Here is a 27,492-nt window from a genome sequence, read left to right as displayed (position 1 = left end):
TGTGCTCTGCATTATCAGAAGATAGTGGAGACTGTATGTGTATGTAGGGGGAAAGCAAGAGCTCACCATAGGAGGCATAGCCAAGGGAATCAAGGGTGACATGGCTTGTGTTTATGACAATTTTTGTCCTGGGTCTGGAGGTACCCCTTCTTGCTACTGCTATTCTTTCTCTTAATGTTTGCTTTTCTTTCTTGGGGCCTAGACAAGTTTATACTTGAGGGTTGGTAGATTTTTACTCTCCTCTAGCTTTGGGAGAGACAGAGGGTTTGTAATGGGTTCCACCACAAGAACATAAATACACTGAGCAGCACTGAGGACTATATTCACCATCCATTCTCTCTTTCTCCTCTTGGGTGTCTGGTAGCCTTCTAGCTCCATATGTTCACTAGTACTTTTCCTCCCATTTTCAGAAAACTCTGGAATCTTGAGTTTCCCTCAATATTCATACAACATTCTAGCAAGAACTCATTGTGGGATATTATCCTTAGCAGGCCAGACTGAAAGTTTTCTACCTTGGGTAGTTAGGACCACCAATAGAGCAGTATCACCATGATGCTGGGACAATCAATTGAGCCAGTCAGTTCAGCCAACACTCCAATAGATTGAGAGGGGACAAGAATTATCCAGTCCTGCTGAGTGCCAGCTGCTGGGCTGTTTGGCTGATAGCAGCCCAGATTACCTTCATCAATCAATAAGTAATTTGAGATCACCAACAGGGACATGTCATTGTTCCAGATACTTAGAAAGATTTTTAAACCAATACTTTCTACACCTACAGAGTTTACAGGCTAACAGACAGAAAAAGATGAGCTTAGAATTTACTTATAACTGACATTACCAGAATTGATGTGAAAAATTAATTCTTTCCCCCACATACCAAAGCCAAAGATTATTTTCTACATTTTCTATTTTACCTTTAAGTTTAAATATTTGTCTGTTTAAATTCTCTAAGCAGAGTATACCTAAATCACAATATTAGAGAATTATATTTTGGTGAAAAAATGAAAGAGAAAGTAATATAAAGTCCAAAATTTTATTCCACTGGATGTATAAACAATTTATTATGGTCCAACTCCAAACTATTTAATTGAAGAGATGACATTTAAAAAGTCCTATACCAGCACATTCTACAGAATAGAACATCCTAGTTGTTTGGTCAGTTTGAATATGATCTGTCCAGCCTTTCAATTTCTTTCAATGCAACTGGACAAAAGAGCATCATGTAACACAAATTTATGATTAAACATGGGCTTCTAATAATGTTTTAGAATGATGAACCTTACTAAACTCTGTACCTCAAATAATCTGGTTTAGTTTTCTCCCCAGTATCACATGAGATTATGAGGTTTTTAAAAAAGAGAAATTCCAAACAGCCAAACTAGCTTTCACTTGATCAGAAGTTCTGTCTGAATAAGTACAGATTTTCAGAAATTTGTGCCATTTGTACACATTCCTATGAATAATCTGATCATGTGTGGGTTCTATTTATTCAATCAATCCTGCTCTACCAAATTTTTCCTAAAATAGTAACCCACAGAAACTACATGTAAAAAGGCTCAAAGAGTCGTCTTTGAGATATATACTCCAGAGTGGGTGGGAAGAATTATCATGCATTAAAAAACTATCTAAAATTAGTATCGTGACAAACAGCACAACACAGAAGTTCTAGTGGGCTGAATTTTCAGCCATCTTGAAATCATAGAACATTAAAAAAATAAAACCATCTTACATTATTCAGATTCTTTTGAAAGTGTTAAGTATTCATACAGACCATTTAGCAGACAATTAGGGGGTATTCTGACCAAAGTGAATGGCAATTGGCAATATCCCAAGTAAGTTTTTGGCCCTCATATATATATATAGATGACTGAAAATGTCTTTTGACCTACTATTTATTATTTTTATCTATGGATATTTTTTTCTTTCTAATAAGATACTTTGAAGTTGTTTTAAAACTCTCAGTTCATCAGACTATTATCAGAAGACATCACTAATAAGACAATGTTGTCTTCAAGTGTAAATTCCTCTGCTTTTAAAATAGTTATCTTCAATGTATATCTAACATTTATATTTCTTAATATATTGAGATAAATTCTTTCTCTGGTACATCCATTGTCTTTATTTATATATATATTTTTAAAAGATTTCATTTATTCATGAGTGAGAGAATATGAGAGAGAGAGAGAGAGAGAAAGAGAGAGAGAGGCAGAGACACAGGCAGAGGGAGAAACAGGCTCCCCCTGGGGAGCCTGATGTGGGACTTGATCTCAGGACCCCAGAATCATGCCCCATGCCAAAAGCAGATACTCAACCACTGAGCCACCCAGGTATCCCCCAATCCATGTCTTTAATAATTCCTCCTCCAGTATACAAAGTCCTGTGAGTTTCCCAGTTGCCCTACACCCTTACCAGCACTTGTTCTTGTCAGTTTTTTAAAAATTCAGCCATTCTGATGCATGTGTAGTACACTGCTATGATACTTTGCTGGTGGGAGTGTAAATTAGAAAGTTTTTTGCAGACTGGCTTAAAAAGGCTTAAACTTATTATAGGCACATAAATTATCATCAAACACTCATTCAATTCTTAAAGTACAAACCCAAGAGAAATGTGTATGAGAGCCCACCAAAAGACATGTGCAAGAATGTTCATAATAGCCCTATTTATAATAGCAAAAACTGGGAACAACCAAAATAATCTATCAACAGTAGAATGGATAAATAAATCATGGTATACTTACATAATGGATTACTATTCAGCAAGGAGACTGAATGAACTATTGTTAACCACAACAACATGGATGAATCTCACAAGCATAAACTTGAGCAAAAGAAGCCAGAAGAGTGTATCCTATATGATTCTACTTACTTAAAGTTCAGGCATAGGTAAGACTAATTTATGGTTTTAAGACAGTGATTATCAGGGTCTGGTAATGATTGAAGTAGATATGCGGGGGGTGGGGGGGCAGTTTCTGCAATGTTTCTATTTCTCTACCTGGGTAGTGAGTACACAGGTACATTTATATTCATCAAGTTGTGCATTTGTAACTTGTATACTTTTCTGATGTTATATTTCAAAACTAAGTTCTAGAGATAATGCCCAGCACAGTGATTACAGACAACAATACTGTATCATACACTTCAAAGTTGCTAAGAGACTAGATCTTAAATGTTCTTGTCACAAAAAGAGAAATGATAAGAAAAAAGATAAAGATAAAAGAAATGATAATTCTGTGACATGATGCAGGAGTTAGCTAATCCTATGGTGATAATCCTACGGCGATATATAAATGTATCAAGTCAATACCTTATAACACCTTAAGTTCTATGTCAATTATATCTCAGTAGAAGAGTTCAATAAGCCTAAATCCTAATTCATTGAGGTTTCAGAAATTTATTTTTGTGTGGGTGGAGTGATGGAAGTCCTATAGTACTTATGTTTCACTGGAATTGGCATATCCCCTACACTGGTGGGGTCATGCATTTTCCAGCCATATTATATCCAGGAGAGCAGACACCTTTGTATCATGGGTGATACATGATTCATTCTTAGAAAATGGAAGAAAAGAGATGGCTTTGTTTCTTCCATCCTGTCCATATTTTGTGGTACTCAGAGGAAGAGACCAGAGGGGACTGGAATTCCTTCATGTTTCTGAAGCACAATAACAATTCTGAGTATAATTTAAAAAACAAAAACAAAAACCCCACATGCACCAATGATGGGCAAGATCCTCTCACTGTCCATGCTCATTCCATATACGAAGAGGATGTAGCACAAGGGGACTGCTTTTAAAATTCTACAACAGTTCTGCCTCTGATGATCTAAAACTCAGGATTGCTATTGTAGTATCAGAAAGTGGGGCTCTCTCCTTATCAAAGCTGATGGGAACCAAGCCATGTTTAACTCACAACCCACGCGGCCCCGGCACTTACGGGGTCTCCTCGCTGCCCCTTTGAGCCTCGGTCACCAGAAACTCCTCGCTTTCCTGGGCTTCCCTAGAGAGAATGTGAATCAAAAGAAGGAGAAAACAAGAATTCACATCAGTAAAAACAAAGAGCTTATCTTCTCCCTGATTTGATTAATTGGATTTTTTCTACTAGAGTTATTCTTAAGGTGGAAAGAGAGACAACAAAAAAATAGTTTCAGGCATCATAGAAATAATTTAGGACTGATCTCAATTATTTACTATAGTGATGAAGTCTGTGTTCCAGACACATTTGTTATCTTACTTTTTACAGCTACTTTATGAACCCGGTATTGTTTATATTTCTTTTAATGAAGCAGCTGAGATTCAGAGACCTTATCCATTTTCTCCAAGGTGATTGTATCAGCTAGAAGTTGAGTTTCTGACTCAGCTGTTTACACTCCAAAGACAAGACAAAGTGGATCATGGAAGTATGGCTGCTATTGGTGTCTGTTCTAGATGGGAATGAGTGGCACACACTTTTTCAATGTGCTGCCTCGCACTAGACTCTTGTCAACACCCCCACTGCCATTCTTAGTGTGGTAGCTACTTTTCATTAATGGCCCTAATTCTTTACTCCTGTATCTATGCTCTTTACTGTGTAACTCTGTAGTACTTTCCAGCTGTGGTGGGACAAGAATCCGTACCCCTGAATTTAACCATGGCTTAATCTGGCCAACAGAAAGAGATGGAAGGGTTACTGTGAGAGTTCCAAGTCTAGGCCTTAAGGGACCAGCATGTTTCTACTTGCTCCCCTGTGCATCTGCCATGGCCATGAAAAGGTTACAGCCAACATAGCCAGACAGTGCTTCCTGCTCCTAGGAGGAAGATAAAAGACATATGGAATAAGGCCACCAGTCAACCCACAGACACCTGAGCCAAGGTCAGCCACACTCAGCCTAGACCAGGGATCTAGGCAGCAAACCTCAGACACAAAAGAAATAAATGTTTATTGTTTCATGCAGTTGAGGTTTTAAGATTGATTGTTACAAAGCAATTTTGTCACACTAGCTGACTGATACAGCTAGGGTAGCTGATCTCTAATTGCCAGGACATTTTTCATATTGTCTCTTTATTGAATCCCTACCTGGGATCCTTCATTACCCTTTTCTCCTTTTTCTCCAGGAAGACCACTGTCACCCTAAAAAACAGAAGAATAAACTCAAATTTCCATTTTCTTAATGAGAAATAGCTCAGAAGGGCCTTTTTGGGACAAAGAGAAGTCTCTACCGGTTCTCCATTTAATCCGCCAATTCCGCTTTCTCCAACTTCTCCCTGAAAAGACAGAAGTGATCAGAGTAGAGTGTATTACATTCATGTGGAAAGAAATCAGACACCAAACAAATGTCTAGTTTTATCTTTCATATATAGCCTGGTCCTGAGTAATAACAAAGATTACTGAGTAATAGAAACTATGAAAAAATAATACACATTGTCTGCAATAAAAGAATAAGCACAATCAAATGGCTGGCAATAAAGGAAGATCAAGAGAAACTTCATTTGTATGATCTACTGGTCAGTAGTTTCAAAAAATAAGAGTATTTCTGGATAACAGATGGGCAGATAAATGGATATGTTTGGTACCATACCTCCTGTCCATTTAGTCCCCTGTTTCCCTGAAACAGAAAGCACAGTAGTGGTTAGTGTAAGAAAGTAGAATTAACATTGGGAAGACTTGACAATGCCTTATTAAACCCTTACCTTAGGACCTTTGGCGCCATAGCATCCCTTAGTACCTTGCTCTCCCATTGGTCCACTGGCTCCTCTGTCTCCCTGAGAAAGAGCACACACCCAGATGAGATTTTTCTACTGCACTCTGGATTCTGTCTTAGAAACTTTACAAGTTTTGTGTTGGAAAAAAAATGTGTAACTGCCTGTGGTTTACAATCCAGAATTCATGCTTATTAAACCTGAGAATGGAGATAAATCAGAACTACTCTGGTGACAGCCCTTTGCTTTGGGTCCTACCTGGATACTGCCCTCGGTGGGGTGGTATTTAAATAAAACAGACACAAACAAGTGGCAGCTAAAATGCGTTGTCAAAATTTCAGGAGATAGTTCAGGAACAGATAGTGAAGAATAGGTGAGCACTAGAGAAGGATGCTCTAGGTATGATCTAGGCAAGATCTAGGCATGATTTCTAGTTCAAGATCCATCTTCCTTTTTATTTATTTCTTTCTTTCACCAAATATCATTCCTACAATCCTTGCCTTGGTAACCCCACTAGTCTCTGCAGTCTTGTGATCCGGAAACAAAGAGGTCATCCTTTGCTTTTCTCTCCCTAGGTCACTATTACATTCATTCAACCTTCTTAACATCCATTCATACTGCCCCCAAGTAAGATTAGGACTCCTTTGTCTTGCACCTACTATTGCAAGACTTCTACCTATAACCCCTGCCTTATTAGCATCTATCCACTGCCGGAGTATGCTTTCTATATCCATGCCCCCATCATTTTTACTCCTGTGCTTAACATCGTTCAATGACTATCCATCAACTAGAAGACACCAAATCTTCTATCGGATATTCAAGATTCGCAATAATCTGGGTCTTGCTTGCCAGATAACATCCTCACTGTGTCCTAGTTTCCAACAATGTTGGCTACATGCCATTTTATTTTATTTTTATTTTTTTTTTTTTACATGCCATTTTATACTCATGCACACACACACATGCGCGTGCGCATGCACGCATACACACACACTCAGACTCAGTTACATACCCTTGAACACATTGTTCTCTCTCTAGTAATAGGTTATTCCCCATAAACTCTGCCTGAAGAAGTATCTTTTTGTCCTTCGGATGTCTGCCAAGCATTATCCCTTGTTTGCAGCCTTCCTCTCCCAAGCCTCAACTGCTACCAAGGCTGAGGTATCTGTCGGCCATGCTTTGTCACAATGACTTCACTGTACCATTAGAACAGTCCTCGTGTATAGCAACTAGAAACATCGTTGTCTCGTTTGCCTTTCCACTAGTCTGAAGTCACCTGAGATAGGAATCACGTTTTTTCCTTTATTTATTTTTCTAGGGTCTAGCACTGTGCCTGAAACATGGTAGACTGCCTTCATATAGATTTGTTAGATGAATACGTGAGTGGAAAAGTTCATTTATGAGTGAGGTCTTTAATAAATAATATGGTAAACAGTAAGATGCTTGAAATATAATTGTTAAATGAATGCATGGATGGAAGGAAGGAAGGAAGAAAGGAAGAATAGGACAAATGGATGGAGGGATGGATGTGAGAAAGAGTGGAGGTCCTTGATAAACAATGTGGGGAGTTGGTTTACCTGTGCAAAATGGATCAGGAAGGGGGAAATGGCAGTGATTTGAGTCCCCTGGTGAAGAAAATAACTTTCACATTAAGTTCATTGTGCAGCATTGGTGAACAGCCAAAGAGGAGACAGTAGGTTAATAAACCATTATTGACCACCAGAAGCAAAGCCCGATGAGAATTAGAAAAGATCTCAGATTTTGCACATGAATTCTTAGACTGATATTTCTTGTTTCCTTCTGAATTGACACAATTTCCAATTGTAGATATGTTCTCAGGAATAAATAGAGGTGAAAAAACCTTGACTTACAGCAACACCTTCCTCTCCCAGATAGCCCTCACTGCCTTTAAAACCTGGGGATCCCTGAAAATAAGGAAAGGAAGAATGTGTTAGCATTCTCAAGCAGAATTCTTTAACTATAGTTTTACTTTATATAGAATTATAGGAGTTTGGGGAAAAAATAATCCTCCCTCCACAGCTTAGGTTGTATTTATACACATAAAAATAAATGTAGTTTTGAAACAAGTATCCAGATAACTCAAGGGTGTGTTCATGTGTGGATCATAATGCTGTCCATAACTCTCTCTGGGGTTATATATAGTGCTGGAATATTTTTTCTCAAATATTCAAGTGAATGCAGCTATATTTGCCCTTGACAGACTAGAATTATCCTCTTTTCATTAAAAAAATTTTTGGGTTTATGCTACACATAGAAAAATAGACCACACACATTTCTTTTCATTCTTTCTGAGCCCTGCTTTAAAAAAAAAAAAACTACCATTCCCCTTACATAAAGTTGAAGCATTCAGGAAATACTCTGAAAATTTTCTTCAGGACACAAACATGCTAGTTTGGGAGTTATAATGCTATCTACAAATTATTCACAAATCAAACACACATGTAAACAAGAGCATTGAAATTATTAAACACATCCATAGTATGTTTTTACATATTTTAACATTTCCTAAAGCCCCAAATCATATTTTTTTATAAGAGTACATAATTTTTTTGTTAGAAAATACATGAATCTATTGTTGGTTACTGTTTTATGATCGGCATTTTTGTGCATCTATCTGTGACATTTTTGGTCTGGCTAAAGCTGATTGAAACATTGCCACATCTTTCGTGAGGATAGGTTGTGCTGACCTAATTTACTTCTCAACAGACTACTCAAAATATTCTCTACTTCATTTAAATGACTCTGCAGTCATTAAAAATGGAAACTGAAATGACACTGATATTCAGGAGGTTTTCATTATTCAACAGAGATCACAGTTGATTTCTCTTCATTCTTGTCATCACTGCTGGAACACTAGATAATCAAGGATCTCGGCAGTTGTTTCTCCTGACACTTGTATAGAAAGTTTTTTTTAGAGGACTCCAATTTAGAATGCCAGCAAAAAGCCAGAACTACCTAATTGTCATGGAGAATAAATGGTTACCTCAGAGGCTTTGTCTAGAAATTAAAATCATCCTTTATTTCTACCTAAACTCATATCTAAAAGATATACTACATTCAAATAAAGTGAGTCATAAATCTTAACTAAAATCACCTTTTTCCCCGGTGGTCCAGGATCTCCCATTGTGCCATCCCCTCCAATGCATTTGCAGAACAAACAGCAGCATGTCCTTTCAGCAACATTAACCTTGGGGGAGCATAAGAAATACATTACATTGGGTGGCACTGCTTCCCAAATCACACAGAGGAGATCAACCTGTTCCCCATTAAAGTGACGGTGTTCCAGAGAGAGTGCATGTGACATTCTTTAGCTGCTATCCTTCCTTCTGTGGTCTGCATTCTTCACTGTATGAACACTTGAGAATCAACTCAAAGAGGTTTATTTTTTTACTTTAAATTTTAGGTAATTAAAAAAAAAATAGGTAATTACCCTACAGTGCAATATTGGTTTCTGGAGTAGAATTCAGTGATTCATTACTCACATACAACACCCAGGGCTCATCATACCAGTGTCCTCCTTAATCCTATCACCCATCTAGCCCATCTCCCACCCACCTTCCCTCCATCAACCCTGTTTGTTCTCTCTTGTTAAGAGTCTTTTATGGCTTGTTTCCTCAAAGATGTTTCTGTATTCTATTCTGAATGCTATTAGCGTAGCCATGGCCAGTTCATTGCATACTAATTTATTAATGTAATCTCCTGTTCTCACCCCATCCCGGCATTGACCATGGTGTTGCTGATCACCTCTTATAATTCTGCCCCCAATATTTTGTTCAATAAAATGAATGCTGTTTTTCCCTTTCCCTGTTTTGTGAAATCTTTGTATGCTAGAGGATTTAGACAATGTCCGATGTCATACTGTTTGGAATGAAGTCCAATGGTAAACATTTCCAGAAAAGTTTGCATGTGACAGGATTTCAAAAACACCAGTTACACAGCCAGTGTTTCCAAAACATTTGGAAGGATGGGAGAGTGGGGAGAAGATTCCCTTTATACCCTGGCTGAGAAACCATATTACATATTGATAAATGTCAGTGAATTTTATCCTGAACCTAGTCATCCTCTGAAAAACAGACATATTCCACTGCATTTTTACAATTAACTCACAAGATTTATTTTTAGGAAAATTCAGTTTGCAGTAAACACAATGTTTGGCCTTAGTGGGGTAGAATCAATTTTTCTGTTGAGAAGTTTCCCATCAAAATTCTAGTGTGATGAAAAATGAAAATCTTTTGTTATAACAATCATTTAGCAATTGTGCTTTTGTGTTTATTATATAATGTTCCTTTTCAGCCATTAGAAAAAAATTTTCCCCTGAAGATGTCAGAAAAGCCAATAAAACTTCAAATGTGTGAAATCAAATAGCAAACTGGATTCTGTGATTTTCTATTAGATAATACCAATTTTCTTTAGATCACTAAAACCCTACAGCATTAGATCTTTTACTATTAACATTAAAATTTATCTATTTCTAAAATTAAGTTTTATTTGACAGTATAGCATGGATGTGATATCTAAACACTGACACGCTTGTTTTGAAGAATAACTTCCTCTATGAATTACCAATACAGATTTCAGAGACAGAAAAATAGAAAAAAAAACCCAGACATTTTATAAAAGAAACATAGTCTTCCCATGTAGAAAGAAATTTCAACAAAACTTGCATAATTCAAGAATATGGAAATGCAAATACATGCAAATGCTACAGGTGAAAAACAGCAGGAGCCAGCATGTTATTGGAAAGTGTCTCAATGTGCTGACTTTAGATCTTATAAATCATAAGCAAATTACAGATTATTAGCCAGTTATTAAGGTGAAAGTAATGCCACATAACCTGCTAATCCTTCACCACTCTAGTTTGAATCCTTGTACATTTCTGAAAGAAATAGGACTGGGATGCATCCATATAGATGTTAGGTTCTAAAAAGAGTTCACAAGGCAAACATCTCAGTGGAGACATTTACAAAACTTTAGATCACACACACAATACAAGATAAGGGGAGGTCCATCATTGTGTTGCTCGTTTTATCTCCATCATTGTGTCGCTCGTTTTTCCTCCAACATTGGGTCAGGTTGCTCTTTTTTTTTTTGGTTGAACTCCAACTGCAACTGGCTCTCTGTTACAAGCCATTTGCAGGGAAGATACACATCTTAAACACCAGGATTATACTCACTGTGGTGAGCTGGGACACTTAGGATCCACAAAGGATGTGAAAACCAGCTGGCGGAGGGGGCAGTGGTTTCACCCTGTAACCCCAGATTCCCTCAGGGGCTTACACTCATTGACTTAATTTGGACAGGATTGTCAGGCTATTAATTTCTTCCCTTTTTTGCCAAGCAAATTAATTAAACATGCTTTGACAAATCTCTACCATGTCACTTTTTTTTTTTTTTTCCAAAACACCCTTATTTAGGCTGTTTGCTAATTCAGAAAAACCTTTTATTTCACTCCCAAGTGAACAAAATTAGTTCAAATTTGTAAGCATGAATATTAAAACTATATAGAAAACAAATAGAAAATTAAACTCACCAGACTTGTCTAAGTAACTTACCAGTAGCTTTGACAGTCGGCTCCCAAGGTCTCTCATTCCAATAGTGAGCTGCGTCCTGTACTCAAACCCTTTCCCGAATTCAATGTAGAGAAGATCAGCCAGGTCACTTGAATCAGTGGCTCCATCCAGGGCAACAGTTATGAGGGCATTCAGGCCTATCCAACACAGTTTACAATTCTCTGAGGTGGGTTTGGCTAGTTTAATCTTTTTGCATAATGTATCTAAATTGTTATTCTAGGAAAACAGTTGTAAGAGGAACACTCATTTTATTGTCTACTTCCCCCAAGCATGCAATGTAAAAGGGACAAGTGGCTAGACTATCCGCGGAGAACAAAAGAAATTCCATTTTTCAAAGCGAATTAAATTGGAGGCAGGGGCTATTACAACAGAACTCCCAGTTCCTGGAGGATTTCGAAGTGAGATATGGTGATTTTAAAAGGGTCCACAGAGTATACCAAGATGCGGAGGAATGGATATATTGAGAAAGCAAATGTTCTAAATTTTTGCTATTCAAAGGAGGGCCCTTGGACAGCAGCACTTGCATCACTTGGGAACTTCTCAGAAATATAGAATTACCTATAGAATCAGAATCTGTATTTTAATTAAATCACTGCAGGACTTATATGCACATTAAAGCACAGCTATAAGGACCTCATAAGGATTTGGTATTCCAGTTGGAATTATAGTTAAGTAAGAGACCTCTTGTAAGGCAACTGGAAACAAATGACATATAATCATTCAGAGCTGTGGCTCAGAATCTTCGGAATTTTATAGACCAGAATATTTCAAAGAAAACTTTTAGGGACTAACAGAGGGCTTTTGACTACTTAACAAAGTATTAATTGATATGAACATGAAATGATAAAGTACTGATTGATATAAACAGGAAATGATAACAGTAACAACCCTAGCAATCATTATGGTGCAAAAACCAGAGTAACAACTGTGCTCTCATTTATTAATAGTTACTATGTGCTTGGAAGTTGGTAAAGTGCTTTCCATGCATTAACTTACTTGTAAGATACAAATACAATTTTATGGGTGAATAGAATTATAGCTGTATTTTATAGATAAGCGAACTAAGGCTTGGAGAGGTTAAATGACTGGCTCATGTGGTATTTTTAGGTTTTCACAGGAACAGCCTGATAAAGCCTACAATCAAAGGATATTTCCAGAACAAAGATATACTAAGGACATAAACAGGGTAAGGAGCAGTCCTAAAATTGAATAAATTTAGCTTTATAAAAACCTGACTCCATTGGCATAAGTTTTCTCACTTCATTATGGATGAGTGAAGAAATCCTTAGATGGGGGGCTTGGAAGCCAATGGACTAGAATAAAGAAATGTTCACAGACCTAAGAGTTAAGAATGACTTCTAAGTGTATGCATGATTCTGAATGAATGATTTTGGGTGAGAGGAAGAAAAGAATGAAAAAGTTTCAGAGACACACTGAGGAGGCTCAAGGTCTAGGAGAGGAAAACAGAGTGGTTGACTGAAGTGGAATAAAGGAACATCAAAGAATAGAGTGACCAACTCGACCTGATTTACCAGGACTTCCCTGGTTTTAATGCTGTTATCTCTGGCTTGTCTCAAACAAACAAGGCTTTAGTCACTCTTCCAGGAATGACAAGGAGAAAAGGGATGGTGGAGTGGGCTGGGATAGATAATGAGGAATGCTGAGTTCAACAAAGGAGTTTACTGATCAAGAGAAGGCACTCTAATGGATCTATTTAAAAGGGGGGGGGGGGGGGAAATCTTACATCTGATTTTTCTTGTAAGTTCCAGGAAATGTAAAAATTTAAGAGTTAGGAGAACCATGGGATTGTTGATTTGCAGGAAATATGCGTATAACTATTATTTGTAACTGCTTTTCTCAGGATGCAGGACTCCGATCCTGTTCCTTTCAGACTCATCCAACAAGTCAAAATATCTCAAATATAATTCCTAAAAATAAGCTAAAGATTTCAAAAATTGAAATAAAAGAATCACTGAGAAGAATCTACAGCACTAGATTAAAAAAAAAACTCAAACCCCAATCCATATGGATCAGTTATTTTTTAAATTTTTAAAAAAGATTTTATTTATTTATTTATGAGAGACAGAAAGAGAGACAGACAGAGACATAGGCAGAGGGAGAAGCAGGCTCCATACCAGGAACCTGACGCGGGATCTCGGGACTCCAGGATCACACCCCGGGCTGAAGGCAGGCGCTAAACCGCTGAGCCACCCAGGTGTCCCAGTATATGGATTAGTTATCAAGCCACATCTACCACTCAGTATCTTTTTCTCTGGGTCTCCTCTTGTTTCATGATGAGTGCATAGTTTATACATAGATATATCTGGCCTTAAATTAGAGAGGCTCTCCTAGGATAATGAATGATAGGGCCAAGCAGCAACTAAAATTATGTATGTTTAAATATAGTAAGCCAGAGTTAAAGGAATGCCTTGTTCATATAGAGAGCCATTTAACACTTCAAAAAACATTATGGCCATCATCCCTTTATCTCTCCCATTCAAAGATTCTGAATTTTTGAGGATATTAAAAATCCAGCTTCTGGGCAGCCTGGGTGGCTCAGCGGTTTGGCGCCACCTTTGGCCCAGAGTGCGATCCTGGAGTCTGGGGATCGAGTCCCACATCAGGCTCCCTGCATGGAGCCTGCTTCTCCCTCTGCCTGTGTCTCTGCCTCTCTCTCTCTCTCTCTCTCTCTCTCTCTCTCTCTGTCTTTCATGAATAAATAAATAAAATCTTTAAAAAAAAATCCAGTTTCTGAAGTTGAAACTCATATACTAGTTTTTCCTTGGGAGTTGGGAAAAAGAAGGTTGGTCTTAGAAACTGAGTGTTTCAAGGGAAGCTTCCTGGAGAAAATTCTTATGTTGTCTGCAAAAGATATACCTCCCCCCCCCCCCCCCCCACACACACACAAAAGCTGAAATTAAAACAAAACAAAACCCTACCCACCCAAACTGAGTACTCTAGGGTCTTGTTCTCAGTCTCAATATCTCCACTCTAGATTTAAAAAAAAAAAAAAAAGAAAGAAAAAACCAAGACTTGAAAGAATAAAGAGAGCAGGCAAAATAAAAATTTTTGTTTTTCAGCTGTAAATATTGCTAACTTTGCACTTTGAATAAGATTGAGGTGAGAGAACCAAACAGAAAAGACAGATCCACGCAGCTTCTAGTAACTAACCTGGGAGTAGCCTAAGCAACTGTCTTAGGCCAGGTTCCCTAGAAGCAGAGCCTGAGAAGGGATTTGGATGCATAGAATTTATTGAGGAAGCACTCTTAGAAGAAGGGGTAAAGAAAGCAAGATAGGGCAGGGGAAGGAGCTGAGCAAGATAGGGTTTCAGGCAGACTAGCTTCAGCCTAATCTGATGGGGAACTCTGGAACAAAAATTATACCACAGAACTGGTGCCATTTTGAGGTAAAGGTCCAACTCCTTGTACTCCACCTGCTGCCTTGGGGTAGGGAATAACCTTTCAGGTGATGTAGCTTCCACCAGACGACAGCAACTCTTCAGAGAAAGGAGAACCTGTGAATTTCTAGCAGCCAACAGACACAGTAGCTGGAGGATGAGGGAACTTGCTCAGAAAGGGGGTCTTGGTGGGGACACCAATAGCATCCACTTACAGGAAGGTATTTCTATTCTTAGTCAAACCAGAGCATATGGATTCATTTTTCTTCCACTGATTCATATTTTATAGGAACTGACAATAAGTCAGACCGGGCATTGCTTCCTAAAGTGAAAAGCTCAGTGCCAGTGTTTTAAAAACTCCTAAGCACCATAGTTGGTCCATCTGTGGTCTGAAGGAATAACTAATTAGAAAGCTCCAAAACATGAGTAGACTTGTCCAATAATAATGCCTGTGATTCTGGAAACTATAACAGTGTCAGAAGAAAATAGTCCATTTCTCCTATTCCTTAGTCAAGGGGAAATACACTGTTCACTTCTGTAGTGACTAAGTAAGTAGCAATCTTAGATAATGTGGGCCAAGGGAGACAGGAACATTCTCCAGGAAAGCTTAGGAAGAAGAAACAGAGTGATATAAGAGAAAGGGTAGGATCTTGTATTCAGGGCTGTTTCACATACATAGTGTATGAAGAAAAAAAGTAGATGCCAGAATGTTCCGAGAGCTCATTTGCTCTCCCAAGTGCATATTGGTTGACAAATTCAGGGTTATTTAAGTGCTTGAAAACTTATGAGCCAGAATGGAGTTCTGAGGTTATAAAGTCAGTAAACACTCTTTTCCCACTCTTCCCCATGCTCAGTACCTTCTTTTCTAAGTTCATCAGATTTTTGTTCAAGCTTTTCAGTGTCATCATCCAATCCATCTGAAAATAAGAGAACCACCTAGGAAAGTATTTAAACAGAAAAATGAGTAAAAAGGATATCATCACAACCATAAACCAGCAGATAAAATAAAACTAGCTTACCTTTCCTCGAGCAGCTGATTTATTCTGAAATGCATCCCACAGAGAACTCAAGAGATTTGCATTGAGTAGAGATGGTCCTTTAACAGTTACATCCTTCAAGCTGTTCAGTATGTTTTCACTATAGATCTCAAACTTGGGGGAATATTTTTCCACAGCATTCGTCACTTGAAAAGCCACGCTAACTTGAGTCTCTGTGCCCACCTCACAGCTTACCCCATTGAGGGAGCTGATGGCACGTAAAAGGTCTTGAAGGTAGGTTTCTATCCAAGACTGACCTTCGAGCAAAGTTTGCCCATTCTCATGAGTTGACATGTCAAATCCCACCACAACATCGACAAAACAATCTAGGGTTCAAGGGAAAAGTATATCTTATTAAATCAATAAAGACCTTTATTTGGCTTGGATGCCATATTTGAATCAAGATATTTGAAATTCTTATTTCTATCCCAGTTAGAAAGTTGGAAAACAAGGAAGAACATGACTGAATAAAGGAAAAGGCTTAGTATCACTTTTATAACTTATAAAATTTTAAGCATAGTTTTTAACTGGTATAAATCTAGATGATTTTGTAATGGAGTTCTGAAAGACTTTATTGTGGCCCCTGAAAAAGCCATGCAAAATCATTTAAATATCTAAAGTTATATGTGGAAATCTTAAGAGTCTGAAATAGCAAATTCATATCACGCTACCTACCTATTGAGGTCATGTGACAAATACTAAATTACAACTATAAGGAAAATATAAAAATGTTTAAATAGTCATATAGAAAAAATAAATCACAACGGACTTGTCTAAAGGAATGACTATGATGATCTATCTCTCTAAAAACAACCTCTGATTCTTCTTGTTTTCTAATATCCACTCAGAAAAAAAAAAAAAAAAGGAAAAAAGAAAAACTCCAAGAGATCCTTTGGGATCTTGCTTAGTTTATGTCTAAAATGGCATTGCCTTTAGAGCATTTAGGAAGCTGAAGCCATTGCCATATGGAGATTTAAGAAATACCTACAATGTTTTCGCATTTAGAGTGCTTTGCTTTTATCCTTATTAAGGCCAGGGACATGTAAACATTTTTTTTTGGGGGGGGGCATGTAAACATTGGAGAAACTACAGGTGACTTGATAATTTAAGCTGAGTCTCCTAAAGGGGAGATAATCAGAGAAGGATTAAGTGATAGTTCATATGCACTCTTCTTTCCAGAACTTTTAGGTTGGCTAAAAACTTCAACTTTCCCAGCAAATTCAGTTGGATACAACTTCAGCAAATTTAATTAGCTTGCTTGGTGTAAAAAAAACAAAAGTTGGGGGAGGTGGTGGCGGAATGTTTATTTTTAGTTTACTTTGTTCAGATAAGCAGTTTTTCAGATATCTATTGTGCAAATTCCCACCTATACTATCTCCAGATACACTGGATATGTCTGACACATAAATGTCATTGTACATCTGCAAGTCTTTGAAATCAAAATGTCACTTTCAAATTTTAAATTAAGGGCCATTAGCTTGATTCATTTTTCTCCCCCCCCACCACCACCACTTTATCGTGATTCATGTTTAGTGAGAGGGAGAAAAAAAGTTGGGTGAAGGAAAATAAATCCTAATCTGTAACCAATTTTCACCATGACATTTGAGGTAAATCAATGTTATCAAAACATCTGAAAGAGGGGTTTTATTTAGTTTTTCTTTATTATTTTGCTGTAGGTAAAAAAATCTCAAAAAATATATATATCTCCTCTGATATTTGGAAAGGGAAATGAGAAAGAAACTAGTCAGAAGGAAGCATCAGAATATGTCCTTTTTAAAATTCCTCTTGAATCAATATCCCTTCGTTTCTATCTTGAGATTAAAAGTGTCACTCTTGAATGTACATGGTTTTAACCTCTGAACAGAAAACCATTCAGTAACCAAACTTGGTCACAGCCTTCGAGGAAAACAGTCTCTTGTGAAAAACGAACATTGGCAGAAATGCCAAATATGTCATTGAGTGATCCTGGGGACTATCCCCTCAAGTTTTTGTCTAGATTACTAAAATACAAACTCTAGTCAATAATTCTTTGTGTTTATTTAACTGATTCAAATAGACAAATGATTCCATAATAATGTGATCAAATGAATAAATTTGAAGAACAAGTCCAGAGTTGGCAACTATGTGTCTAAATTCAATTAGAGAGATGAGGCCATATTAATCAAGTAGGCTCTCTTGGAGGGAAGAGTCTTACTAACTCTACAGAGACAGCTGCCCTCAAATCAGGAGGCTTTCAGAGCTAACCAGACGTAGGGATGGTATTGAATGTGAGCTGGGGAGAAGGCTAACACTGGATTTCAAAAGAGAAATAATGAAGGATTAACCTAGGATAGCAGGAGGTGTAATAAAAAAGTGGTGATAAATGCAGGACAAATTAAGAAGGGAGTCCACAGGACTGGCTGTAGAGGGTGATAACAAGGAGAAGCAAAACCGGTGTTTTGAGCTTATGACTTATCCTCACAAACCACAGTGTGGAAGTCTGGATGGAGAAGGTCTTTAAGTGGGAAAGCCCAACATTTAATTTTGGTCACGGACTGGCCAAGATGCTGCTGCCGCTAGATAACTTTTGGCAAGTCTCTTACCCTTTCTGGGTATCGATTTTCTTGTTTAGAAGAACAAGGCTATATTTTCCAAAATAAAAATAAGGACAGAGTGAATTGGACTAAACAGGTAGTCTTACAGTTTCCTGCCAGATCTAAAAGTGCATTTTAGTTAACTGACTTATAAAGTTCATAGAGTTGATGATGGCAGAGTCTTAGTATTAAGAAATACTGTCAAGAAGGTAGAATGTAATAGATTAGAAAACAATTCTTAAATACTTTAACAGGAAAGTTGGGCTATTGGCAGTTATTGGTTGGGATAAGAGAAATTTGCTTAGGGCCTTTGAAAGAAGGGGTATCCTAGATGAAAAAAAACAATGATTTAGAAAATATGTGGTGTAAGAGACCCAGTTTATGTATATCCCAGATTTGCTGCCTCCTCCCCACCCAGCTCTGGACTTGGACATTTACCCATTGGATAGCCTCAGCTGCCACCATCATCTGATCTCCCAAAAGTGTGCAGGGAAGCTTTGTCATGGCCTCCATCATCCTCAGGGCAGGAGGGCCATGATGACTCTGCTTCTCATGTCCAACCCAACTGAACTCACAGGAACTCTGGCTGCTTCTACCGCTTCTACCTCTTCTACCACTTCTAGCCCCTGTCTAGTTTTCCCCAAAGTGCTGATTAACACAACACAGTAGGGTAGAAGAACTAATTCTCTAGGAAGGTAAACTCTGATCAATGAGAGGCAGTAGTTGGGAGGAAACTGGCAGATGGATACATCTATGCGGTGGTTCCACACAGCTTCCTTGGTGATATTCTGAATGACTTATGCACAAATTATGCTCTCTCAAGAAGCTGTAGCAAGCCTAGTAACATGTCATCTTGTATTTATTTTTTCTCCTTTCCTGTATCACTTCCCTTACACTCACTCTTTCTTCCCTGGGATTATACTCCCAAAGTATTAGCACCTAAATCATTAGCATATAAGCTTTGTTTTGAGTTCCATTTTCTAGAGAACCCAATTAAGACAGAAACATAAGGAGATCCTTATAAAGGAAAGTTGGAAACGACCATCTATTTTTGCCTTTTTGTTCCCTTACATTCCTTGAATCAAATCCTGAATAAAATCCTCCCCTGGACTAGCCTCTCACTTAACTCTCCTCTTTGATACATCTACCCATGATGATGCAAATGATAAGAGGTACTACTGATTCTTTTGCTACCTAATCATGGCTCCATTAAAAAGGCAGCATTACCATGTCCTGAACACTGCCCACTATCTCCTCTAGATGGTCAGAATAGCCAGGCTCAAAGAAAAATCAGGAAAATAAACATGAATGAAGGTAAAAAAAAGACTTGGACGTTTAGTTGCTTAAGAGAATTTGTTATATGTGAAAATATTAAATTTGAATATAGCCCTCCCTGAACTGTGGCATAAATATTAATGTTCCTAAACCAGGGAGCTCTTGGTAACTTATTCTTCTGTGAACTAACCCCATGACTCCATGTATTTCTGTATTTATAAGATCATTACAAGAAATCCTCTGCAACACTCCATGGTAGTTACTAATAGTCTCTACATACTGATCATGCACTTCCCATTCATTATTTCACTTGTCCTTACAAAAGTGTTAAGTGGAAGTTCTTCTAATCTTCATTTTGCAGAAGAGGAAACTGTGACTTAGAACAACTTGTCAAGGTCTCACAGTTATTATTGTGGATCCCACACTTGGGATAGCAGATCCAGGCTTGTCTGGAGTTCATATGCTGAACGACCTCAATCTTATTTTACCACTGCCTGGGTGGCTAGTGTTGATCATGCAGGTTACAAGTTTTTCTACTAGATCTTGATGTTAGAAGCCATAGCTACTCTTAGCAGCAAGTGGTTGTGGGAACAATTTCAAAATACAAAATTATGATGCCTTAACTTCAGCTATTAATTGGTAAAGCACAACACTTAGGCACTAGTCCTTTATGATATCAGCATCAGATAGCCTAGACAACAACTCTATCGAGAAAGTAAGCAGTTTAATTAAATAACAAAAAAATGGGTTGGAGTCAGACAGACCCAGGTTTCAAAATTTGTTATCTGTTTCTTTCTGTAGGATCTGGGCCATGTTACCAATATTCCTTTGAAACCTAGTTTCCTCATTATAAATTGGAATAAAAATGAAAATCATATAGGGTTTTAAGAGAAATTAATCAAATAATGAATTTAAAATGCTTAGAGCACCATGCTTGACCCTTCACAGATGCTCAAGAAACACTGATTCTTAGTCACTTCCCTCATTTCTCTATGCAGCTGACCATCTTTTCACACACACTGAATCATAGTATACGATCAGGGAAACAGATGATTTAACTTCACAAATGAGAGAAGAAAGGGTAGTCACTTGTCCAGAGTTATACCTATTTTATTTTTTATACCATTTTAATAAGAAGCAAAGCTAGATGTATAAGCTCCAAGTCTGATTTGCTCTGAATCATACCAAACTATTATTGGATTTCCTGGACTTGGGAGTTTATAGTTTAAGAACTGATATTTTCCTATAGGAGGACTGAAGAATCGACCTCTACCTCTGAAACCAACAATACATTATATGTTAGTTAATTGAATTTAAATTAAAAAAAATTCGCTAACATGAAAAAGTACATACACGGGAAGAAAAAAAAAAAAAAGAACTGGTATTTGCTAGGATATCTGCACATGCCTTTAGAGCTTTATCAGCATTCATTCCAGCATCATCAATCCTCAGCCCACAGCTCAGCTACAAAGGCCTCACATTCTTGTTTGCTGCAGTAAAGACTTCAAGTTTATCTTGATATAGAGTACTTTTATTTATTTACTTTTACATTCATGACTATTTTCTTTAAAGAGAACTTACTACTTGGGAGTGCATACTCCTGGTTTTCATTTTCCACATGGTTTTCTTTCACACTCTCAAGTAGAGATTAGATGATTCCAAGATAATTTTCTGCCTAATAAGTGGAGATGGGTATTTCATGTGAAACAGGAAATTAGTGTGGAAGGTTTGGCTTCAGTCACCAGACATTCCAAAGTATGGGGATATCATGAAGCAGGATTTATGAAGACAGTAGTCCTAATCAATGACAGGACTTTTAACCTTTAGCTTATACATTAGGTTCTATAAAGGGTTTGAACTTATAGTTTAGAAGAGCATTTTGGGGGAGAGAACTGTTGATGTGTTGGACGGGGTCTTACTACCTGCACACATACATACACATAAAGTGGAAATTGCCTCCTTTCCTTCTAAGTCAGGTAAGTGGAGCTTAAAAAAAGAGCTCAGAGATAAGACAGGCCTAGAAATTCTAAAGAATGAGCCACAGGATGTACACTGCTCTCTCTGCAAAGAAGAGGTGGCCACTTTGAGGGCTATAACTTATTTACTGGGGCAACTGATAATTGTAATTGTTTCCATGTTGCTGATGCACCCACATGTAAGAAGGAGCTATCATGGACCCCTCTAATCTCCATTCCAAGAAGGCTAACTGGAGGGCCAAAGAGATGGCAGTAGAATGAAGGCATCACCAGATGCTCAGAGGCTGAGGAAGGCATAAGGGACATCTGGAATTGAGACAGGTTTACCTTTCTCAAAGGAACTATAGTTGAGAAATTCTCTGACAAATGTACTTCGCTGGGGATAGAGGTGATGGAAAGCAGGGGGGGAAGTCTTTGGAAGACCCATGAATGGACCCAGATTTAGATATGGACTACGGTCACAGAAAACCGATTCTTGACAAGCATCATCAAGGAAGAACTTTTCTGTACTTCCTTAGCTCTTCTCCCTTCACCAACACATTCTGAAGAGGCCAGAAACCATGGCTAGCAACAAGAGGGCAGGGCCTGAGAGAAGGGGGTAGAAGTGATAGGTGGGTAACAATGGGTAAAATGCCAACCATGTGTGGCCTCCCCTGTCATGCTGGGTGAACTGCCTGTGGGAGGCTAGGAAAGTGGAATAACCTTGAGTGAAGTTTTTAGTTTTAACGGTTACCCTTTGATGGACATACTAATCACCAAGAAAAGGTTCACTTATTTCTTGAAAGTGAGTAGGGGCAAGGGAAGAGCTGGCCTCCATGAATAAATTTAATGGATCAGTGGTAGACAAAAATGAAGTGACTTTACTTTGAGTAAGCATGACACCTGGGATGAAATTATAAAGTTTAAATATTCATTTTCTCATTTAATCTTGACAATGATCCTTTGAACTAGGTGCTGCTATTGCTCACATTTTATAGATGAGAAAATTAAACTTAGAAAAGTTAACTAAGGAACTTGTCCAAGAAAAAAGTGGCCATTGAACAAGGATTTGTAGCCAGGCTCTCTCCAGAGCTGCCTGCTAGAAACCAGATAGCTTTCCTCTTCCTGGTGAAAATCTAGTTTATGTTTACCACAGGTAGTTACACAAAACCACAGGCAACCTACTGGGCACATCTACAAAAATTAGAAAAAAAAAAAAAAACACCCCTCTTTAAAGACCTTTCCTTCATCTGTTAGAAAATGTCAAAATAGATTAACTTTGAGGTATTTTCTAACAGCTGTAGTAAAAAGTTTCCTAATAAAAGATAGAAATCTCTGGGGTGCCTGGATGACTCAGGGGTTGAGCCTCTGCCCTTTAGCTCAGGTCGTGATCCCCGGGTCCTAGGATCGAGTCCTGCATTGGGCTCCCTGCATGGAGACTGCTTCTCCTTCTGCCTATGTCTCTGCCTCTCTCTGTGTGTCTCTCATGAATAAAAAAAAAAAAGCTAGAAATCCTCAGGGTTGTTCTATACCACAGCACTTGGCAGCTTGAAGGCCCTATGGCCGGGCAACCAAAACCTGTCAAGTAGTTTACTTCTTTGAGACATGGTCTCTAACCTCTGAAACCAATGAGGTCGTAAACAACGGCCTTTCTCTTTTGCAAAGGGGGCATGCATTCCCAGAAGTGGGGTGGGGGTGGTGTGTGTGAGACAAAGGCTCACAGCTGTCCTGTTTTTCAATCCACAAGTCACAAAAAATTACTTGATGACTGAAAAGTTCAATCTGAAATCCAGAGGCACAAATCTAAATTCTCCTACCAACCCCTGGGGATGTAAATAGAGCTTGAAGAAAAAGTCAGCAACATAGGGAAAGAAAAAAAATATGAAGGACGCATTAAATACTTACTGCTCTCACCCCCCGAGGTACAGATGTTGCGAACTATCCTTTTCTTGACCTTTGTCAGTTCATCAAAGTTATGAACCGTCAGTTTTTTATCTGCAGTCCCGGTGATCTGAATGAGCTGCTGGTCATCCACATCCCCAATGCCCACAGAATAAATGTCAATACCTTTGTGTCTCAGCTCTTCAGCAGCCTGAGCCACCTCGTCTTGAGACTGGCCATCTGTGAGGACCAGCAATACCTGTGGGGTACCTGCGTTTATCCGGCTGCCCATGTCTGGCCGGAAGTAATCCCCCACCTCTCGGAGTGCGGCACCGATGTGTGTGTATCCAAAGATTTGCTGGATGTTTTCAATCTGAAATGAGATCTCCTTTTTGCCTATGAAAGTTCCTAGTGGAAATTCTGGCCGATAGGTATGGCTAAACTGGGCAGCACCTATACGCACTCTGTTGACACTGACATCAAAGTCTTGAACAACAGATGCCAAGAATTCCTTCATCTTCTTGAAGTCATCTGGATGAATGCTGTTTGAACCATCCATGAGGAAGACAAGATCTACTTTTTCAATTTCACAATCTACAAGAGAGAGGAAAGGGAGTAACAACAACAAAAATCAAGTTATTTTTTCTTTCACCCAGCAAGTGCAGATTATGTGTTTGAGCTATATAGAAGGGATATTTCTGAAGATGGTTTCGTATCATATGCCAACCAATGGTCACATTAATTGAGAGGAAATAAAAACAATCAGTTCATAAAGGCACAAGCAACTCACACATCCTTTTTATGCCTTTCTTGGGATTTCCATTTGGTCTTATACCATTTTTTTCCCCTAAGATGCCAGGGAAATGGGGGTAGTGCCACAGAAAACTTGTTCTTACCTACAATGTAGCAGTAATCCCTCCAGAAAGCCCAGAGATAACAGTAGCAGAGCAAGAAAAAATAAAATAGCACACATCCATTTAGGGACTCAAACAAAAAAGACATGATCTGTATTATTCACTTGGCCTCCCTGGCTAGTTAAGCCAATCAATGATTTTCTGGTTATTATTAGGGTGAACTAAGGTTTTGAAATCATGCTTTCCAGCCTATATCTTGGCTGTTTCCCTCTTTTTCAGCCTCCTTTCTGGCACATATAGGCAAAAATCTCTACTTGAGAAAAATATTTTTGAGCAATGCAATATAGTTTAGAGATGCTTCCTTTTTATTAATACAACAAATACAAAACAAAAAGAATATGAAAGACCACTACCAATGAATGAGTTATACTTGGCACATACTCTTATGTGTTCTTTAGCCTTCTGGTAAACATTATCATTTCCTTGAATTCCCCCAGAGATCTCACCACTGACTTGACTTAATTAATTCTCGTTAGCCTAAGATTAAAGGTATCTGGGATTCCTGCAGTTGAGATAAGCAAGGAAGAGATAAAGAGAAATATGGTAAATAGATCCTTCAGGAACTGGTTAACTCATTAAATTCTTGTTTCAAATAAAGGAAATAAATTCCTCAGTTTCATATAAAGGAAATAAAGCCCTTTAAAACACACACACACACACACCCCCCACACCCAAGGGAGAGCTTTCAATACAAAAATTCAAGTCTACTGCAGAAGCTGACCTTGAAAGGATAGATCAAATTTTAGGCACTGGCAAACTGAGCTAAGAGCTGTCCCAGTTTTCAGTAAAACCCAGACAAATTTCACTGAGAGAAAGAAAAAGGGTAGTAGCTGTCTTCTAAGGGTGCAAGGCACAGGAAAGCCAGAAAAGTTATAAAATTTTTAAAAGGAACTATACCCAAGATGTTAGATTAATAGCAATTCACTTAATAATACTTAGCATTTTTAGTAAAACACACTAAAACACACAGGACAGAAGACTTTAGGTGATGACTGCTGGATCTTGGGAAGAGGCAGAATTTGATTTATGTGAAAAGCAGAAGGAAGAAGTAGTGAGTGAAAAGGATGTGTAAACTTTGTATTCAGAGAAACAAAACCTGTTAAAAAATGATGAATTCCCCATAATTACAAGAGTTTAGGTAACAAGCAGGAAAATTGTAGGAGGTATTCCTCTTTGGGGAGGAGACCAAATGAAACAAACGTCCTTGAGATCCTTCCAACCCTGAGATTCTATAACAGTGGGAAAGTTCTAGGACAATTAGCACTCCTTTTCTCCTCTCTAGAGAACTTGCTCTGAAGGGCTATTGCTTTGGTTTCTCCCTCCCTTGGGCCTCTCATTTAAGAAAAACTTAAATGACAAACCAGGACACCTAGGTGGCTCAGTGGTTGAGCATTTGCCTCCTGCTCAGGGCGTGATCTCAGGTCCAGAGATCAAGTCCCACATCAGGCTCCACATAGGGAGCCCGCTTCTCACTGCCTATACCTTTGCCTCTCTCTTTCACATGAATAAATAAAATCTTAAAAAAAAAAAAAAAAGACAAATCTTACCTACTTTTGAAGAGTTACATACACTGGCTGACACATCTGAAAATATTCCCTTCAGGCCTCCAAACGTCTCCACGAAGAAGTACTTATCACTCGATCCTGCCATAGCTAGCAGCTCCACAGGATTTGCACCGGCGATCCCCACAGCCAGGACAAGGATGCCTTTGTCCCTCAAGGCCTTGGCTGTGTCATTGAGCTTATCCGCATCGTGGGATTCCCCATCAGTGATCACAATGAGGACTTGGGGGACCCCTTTGTGCAGACGGCTGCCACGGGCTTCGGTGAACATGTGGTCTGAGAAGCCTAATGCCTCAGCAGTGTAAGTATTGCCCCCCATGGGCTGGTCCTTCTGAAGCACCGAAATCACCTCCCATTTTGTGCTAAGGTCATCCAGATAAAACAGCACCTCCGGGTCATCTGCATACTTCAGAGCCCCAAATCGGACTTGATTCTTGCCAACATCAGCTTTTTTCACCAAGTCAACCATAAAGTCTTTCATGATATTATATTCATCATGGTCAATGCTTCCAGAACTGTCAATTACAAACACAACATCCAAAACCTCAATCCGCTTGCATTCTAAAAGAGGAGGGAAAAAGGAAAACCACATGAGCTTAGCTTTGGACATCATGGAAGACTCTTCTCCCCACACCTGTGTTTTTAATTGCCAGGGTCTCCTCTCCATAGGATCAAGCTGTACATCAGAATGCCTACTCCTTGGGTAACAGGCACAATACATGTATGTTTGTGCTGCCAGTGTGTAGAAATACTCAGTAAGGTAAGCTTTTAGGACAAGGCAGATATGAAGCCAATTATAGGGGGTGGAGGAAGGGGGCAATAGTCCCAGGATCACAGAAATAAACACTTCAAATACTTTGGACTAAAAAGGAAAAATACAATTCTGTAGAAATTCTCCTGTATAAATAGCTTCTTCAACATGTGCTTTCATTTACACAAATTCATCTTTTTTTTTTCTTTTTTAAGCCCAGAGATGAGATTTTATTCTTAAGATAAACCTTGGAGAAAGGACCACATGAAAATGAATTTGGCAACACTGTATATTTTTTCAGTTTTATGATAGCTGATTCTTCAAGGTTACATTTTTTCCTCTTTTAACTTTCCTGAACATTATCTGTTTTCATTATTGGGCTTCATCACAGAAATCAGCCCATTTCACACTTGGCCTAACTAAGTGGCTCTAGCATGACGCTCCTGTTAACATTTCAAACTTCGGGTCAATGGCATGGAAAAGTAAAGTGGGAAAGACCCAGTTAATACTTAATCCATTTGTGTGCAACATATTCTATCTAAAGGTGCAGAATTCCAAACTCTAACTCATTCATTCTAGAGAAGTGGGATCGTCAGATGGTTAATGATTTAATCCTTATGTAGCACAATCTCTTGACAGGCTTTGGGAAGATAGGTTCCAAATGTTAACTCACCAATTCTGGAGAAATGGAATGGCGACAGAGTAGCCCACCTCCCTAGGGGCTCACCATATTTCCTTCCACTGTCAGCCACCTGCTTGCTATGTGGCAGAGCTGTTGAAAACCTCGAGCCAATGTACTTATCCCACTGACTAGAGACCACGTTTACATAGCCATAAACCAAATTCTCAAGAAAGGCTGGCTCTACAAAAGAAGACGCTATGCCT

The 27,492-nt window shown here is 38.5% G+C and overlaps 1 protein-coding gene across 1 annotated transcript in view; it reads right to left on the bottom strand.

Annotated features, from left to right (window-relative positions):
• Window positions 1-27,492, bottom strand: part of COL6A6 (collagen type VI alpha 6 chain) — a 140,374-nt gene that overhangs the window by 71,656 nt on the left and 41,226 nt on the right. The window contains exons 7-18 of the mRNA XM_025449030.3: window positions 25,842-26,417; window positions 23,405-23,974; window positions 15,679-16,022; window positions 15,517-15,595; window positions 11,245-11,399; window positions 8,787-8,879; window positions 7,543-7,596; window positions 5,663-5,734; window positions 5,551-5,577; window positions 5,192-5,236; window positions 5,049-5,102; window positions 3,930-3,992 (exon numbers count right to left, since the gene is read on the bottom strand). Coding sequence (XP_025304815.2) covers window positions 3,930-3,992; window positions 5,049-5,102; window positions 5,192-5,236; window positions 5,551-5,577; window positions 5,663-5,734; window positions 7,543-7,596; window positions 8,787-8,879; window positions 11,245-11,399; window positions 15,517-15,595; window positions 15,679-16,022; window positions 23,405-23,974; window positions 25,842-26,417 — 2,132 coding nt within the window. The remainder of the gene's footprint in view (window positions 1-3,929; window positions 3,993-5,048; window positions 5,103-5,191; window positions 5,237-5,550; window positions 5,578-5,662; window positions 5,735-7,542; window positions 7,597-8,786; window positions 8,880-11,244; window positions 11,400-15,516; window positions 15,596-15,678; window positions 16,023-23,404; window positions 23,975-25,841; window positions 26,418-27,492) is intronic.

The sequence above is a fragment of the Canis lupus genome, chromosome 23, assembly GCF_003254725.2.
Source record: "Canis lupus dingo isolate Sandy chromosome 23, ASM325472v2, whole genome shotgun sequence".
NCBI classification, from domain to species: domain Eukaryota; kingdom Metazoa; phylum Chordata; class Mammalia; order Carnivora; family Canidae; genus Canis; species Canis lupus.
Note: the sequence above shows the minus strand (reverse complement) of the source record. Positions and strands in the feature narration are given on the sequence as shown.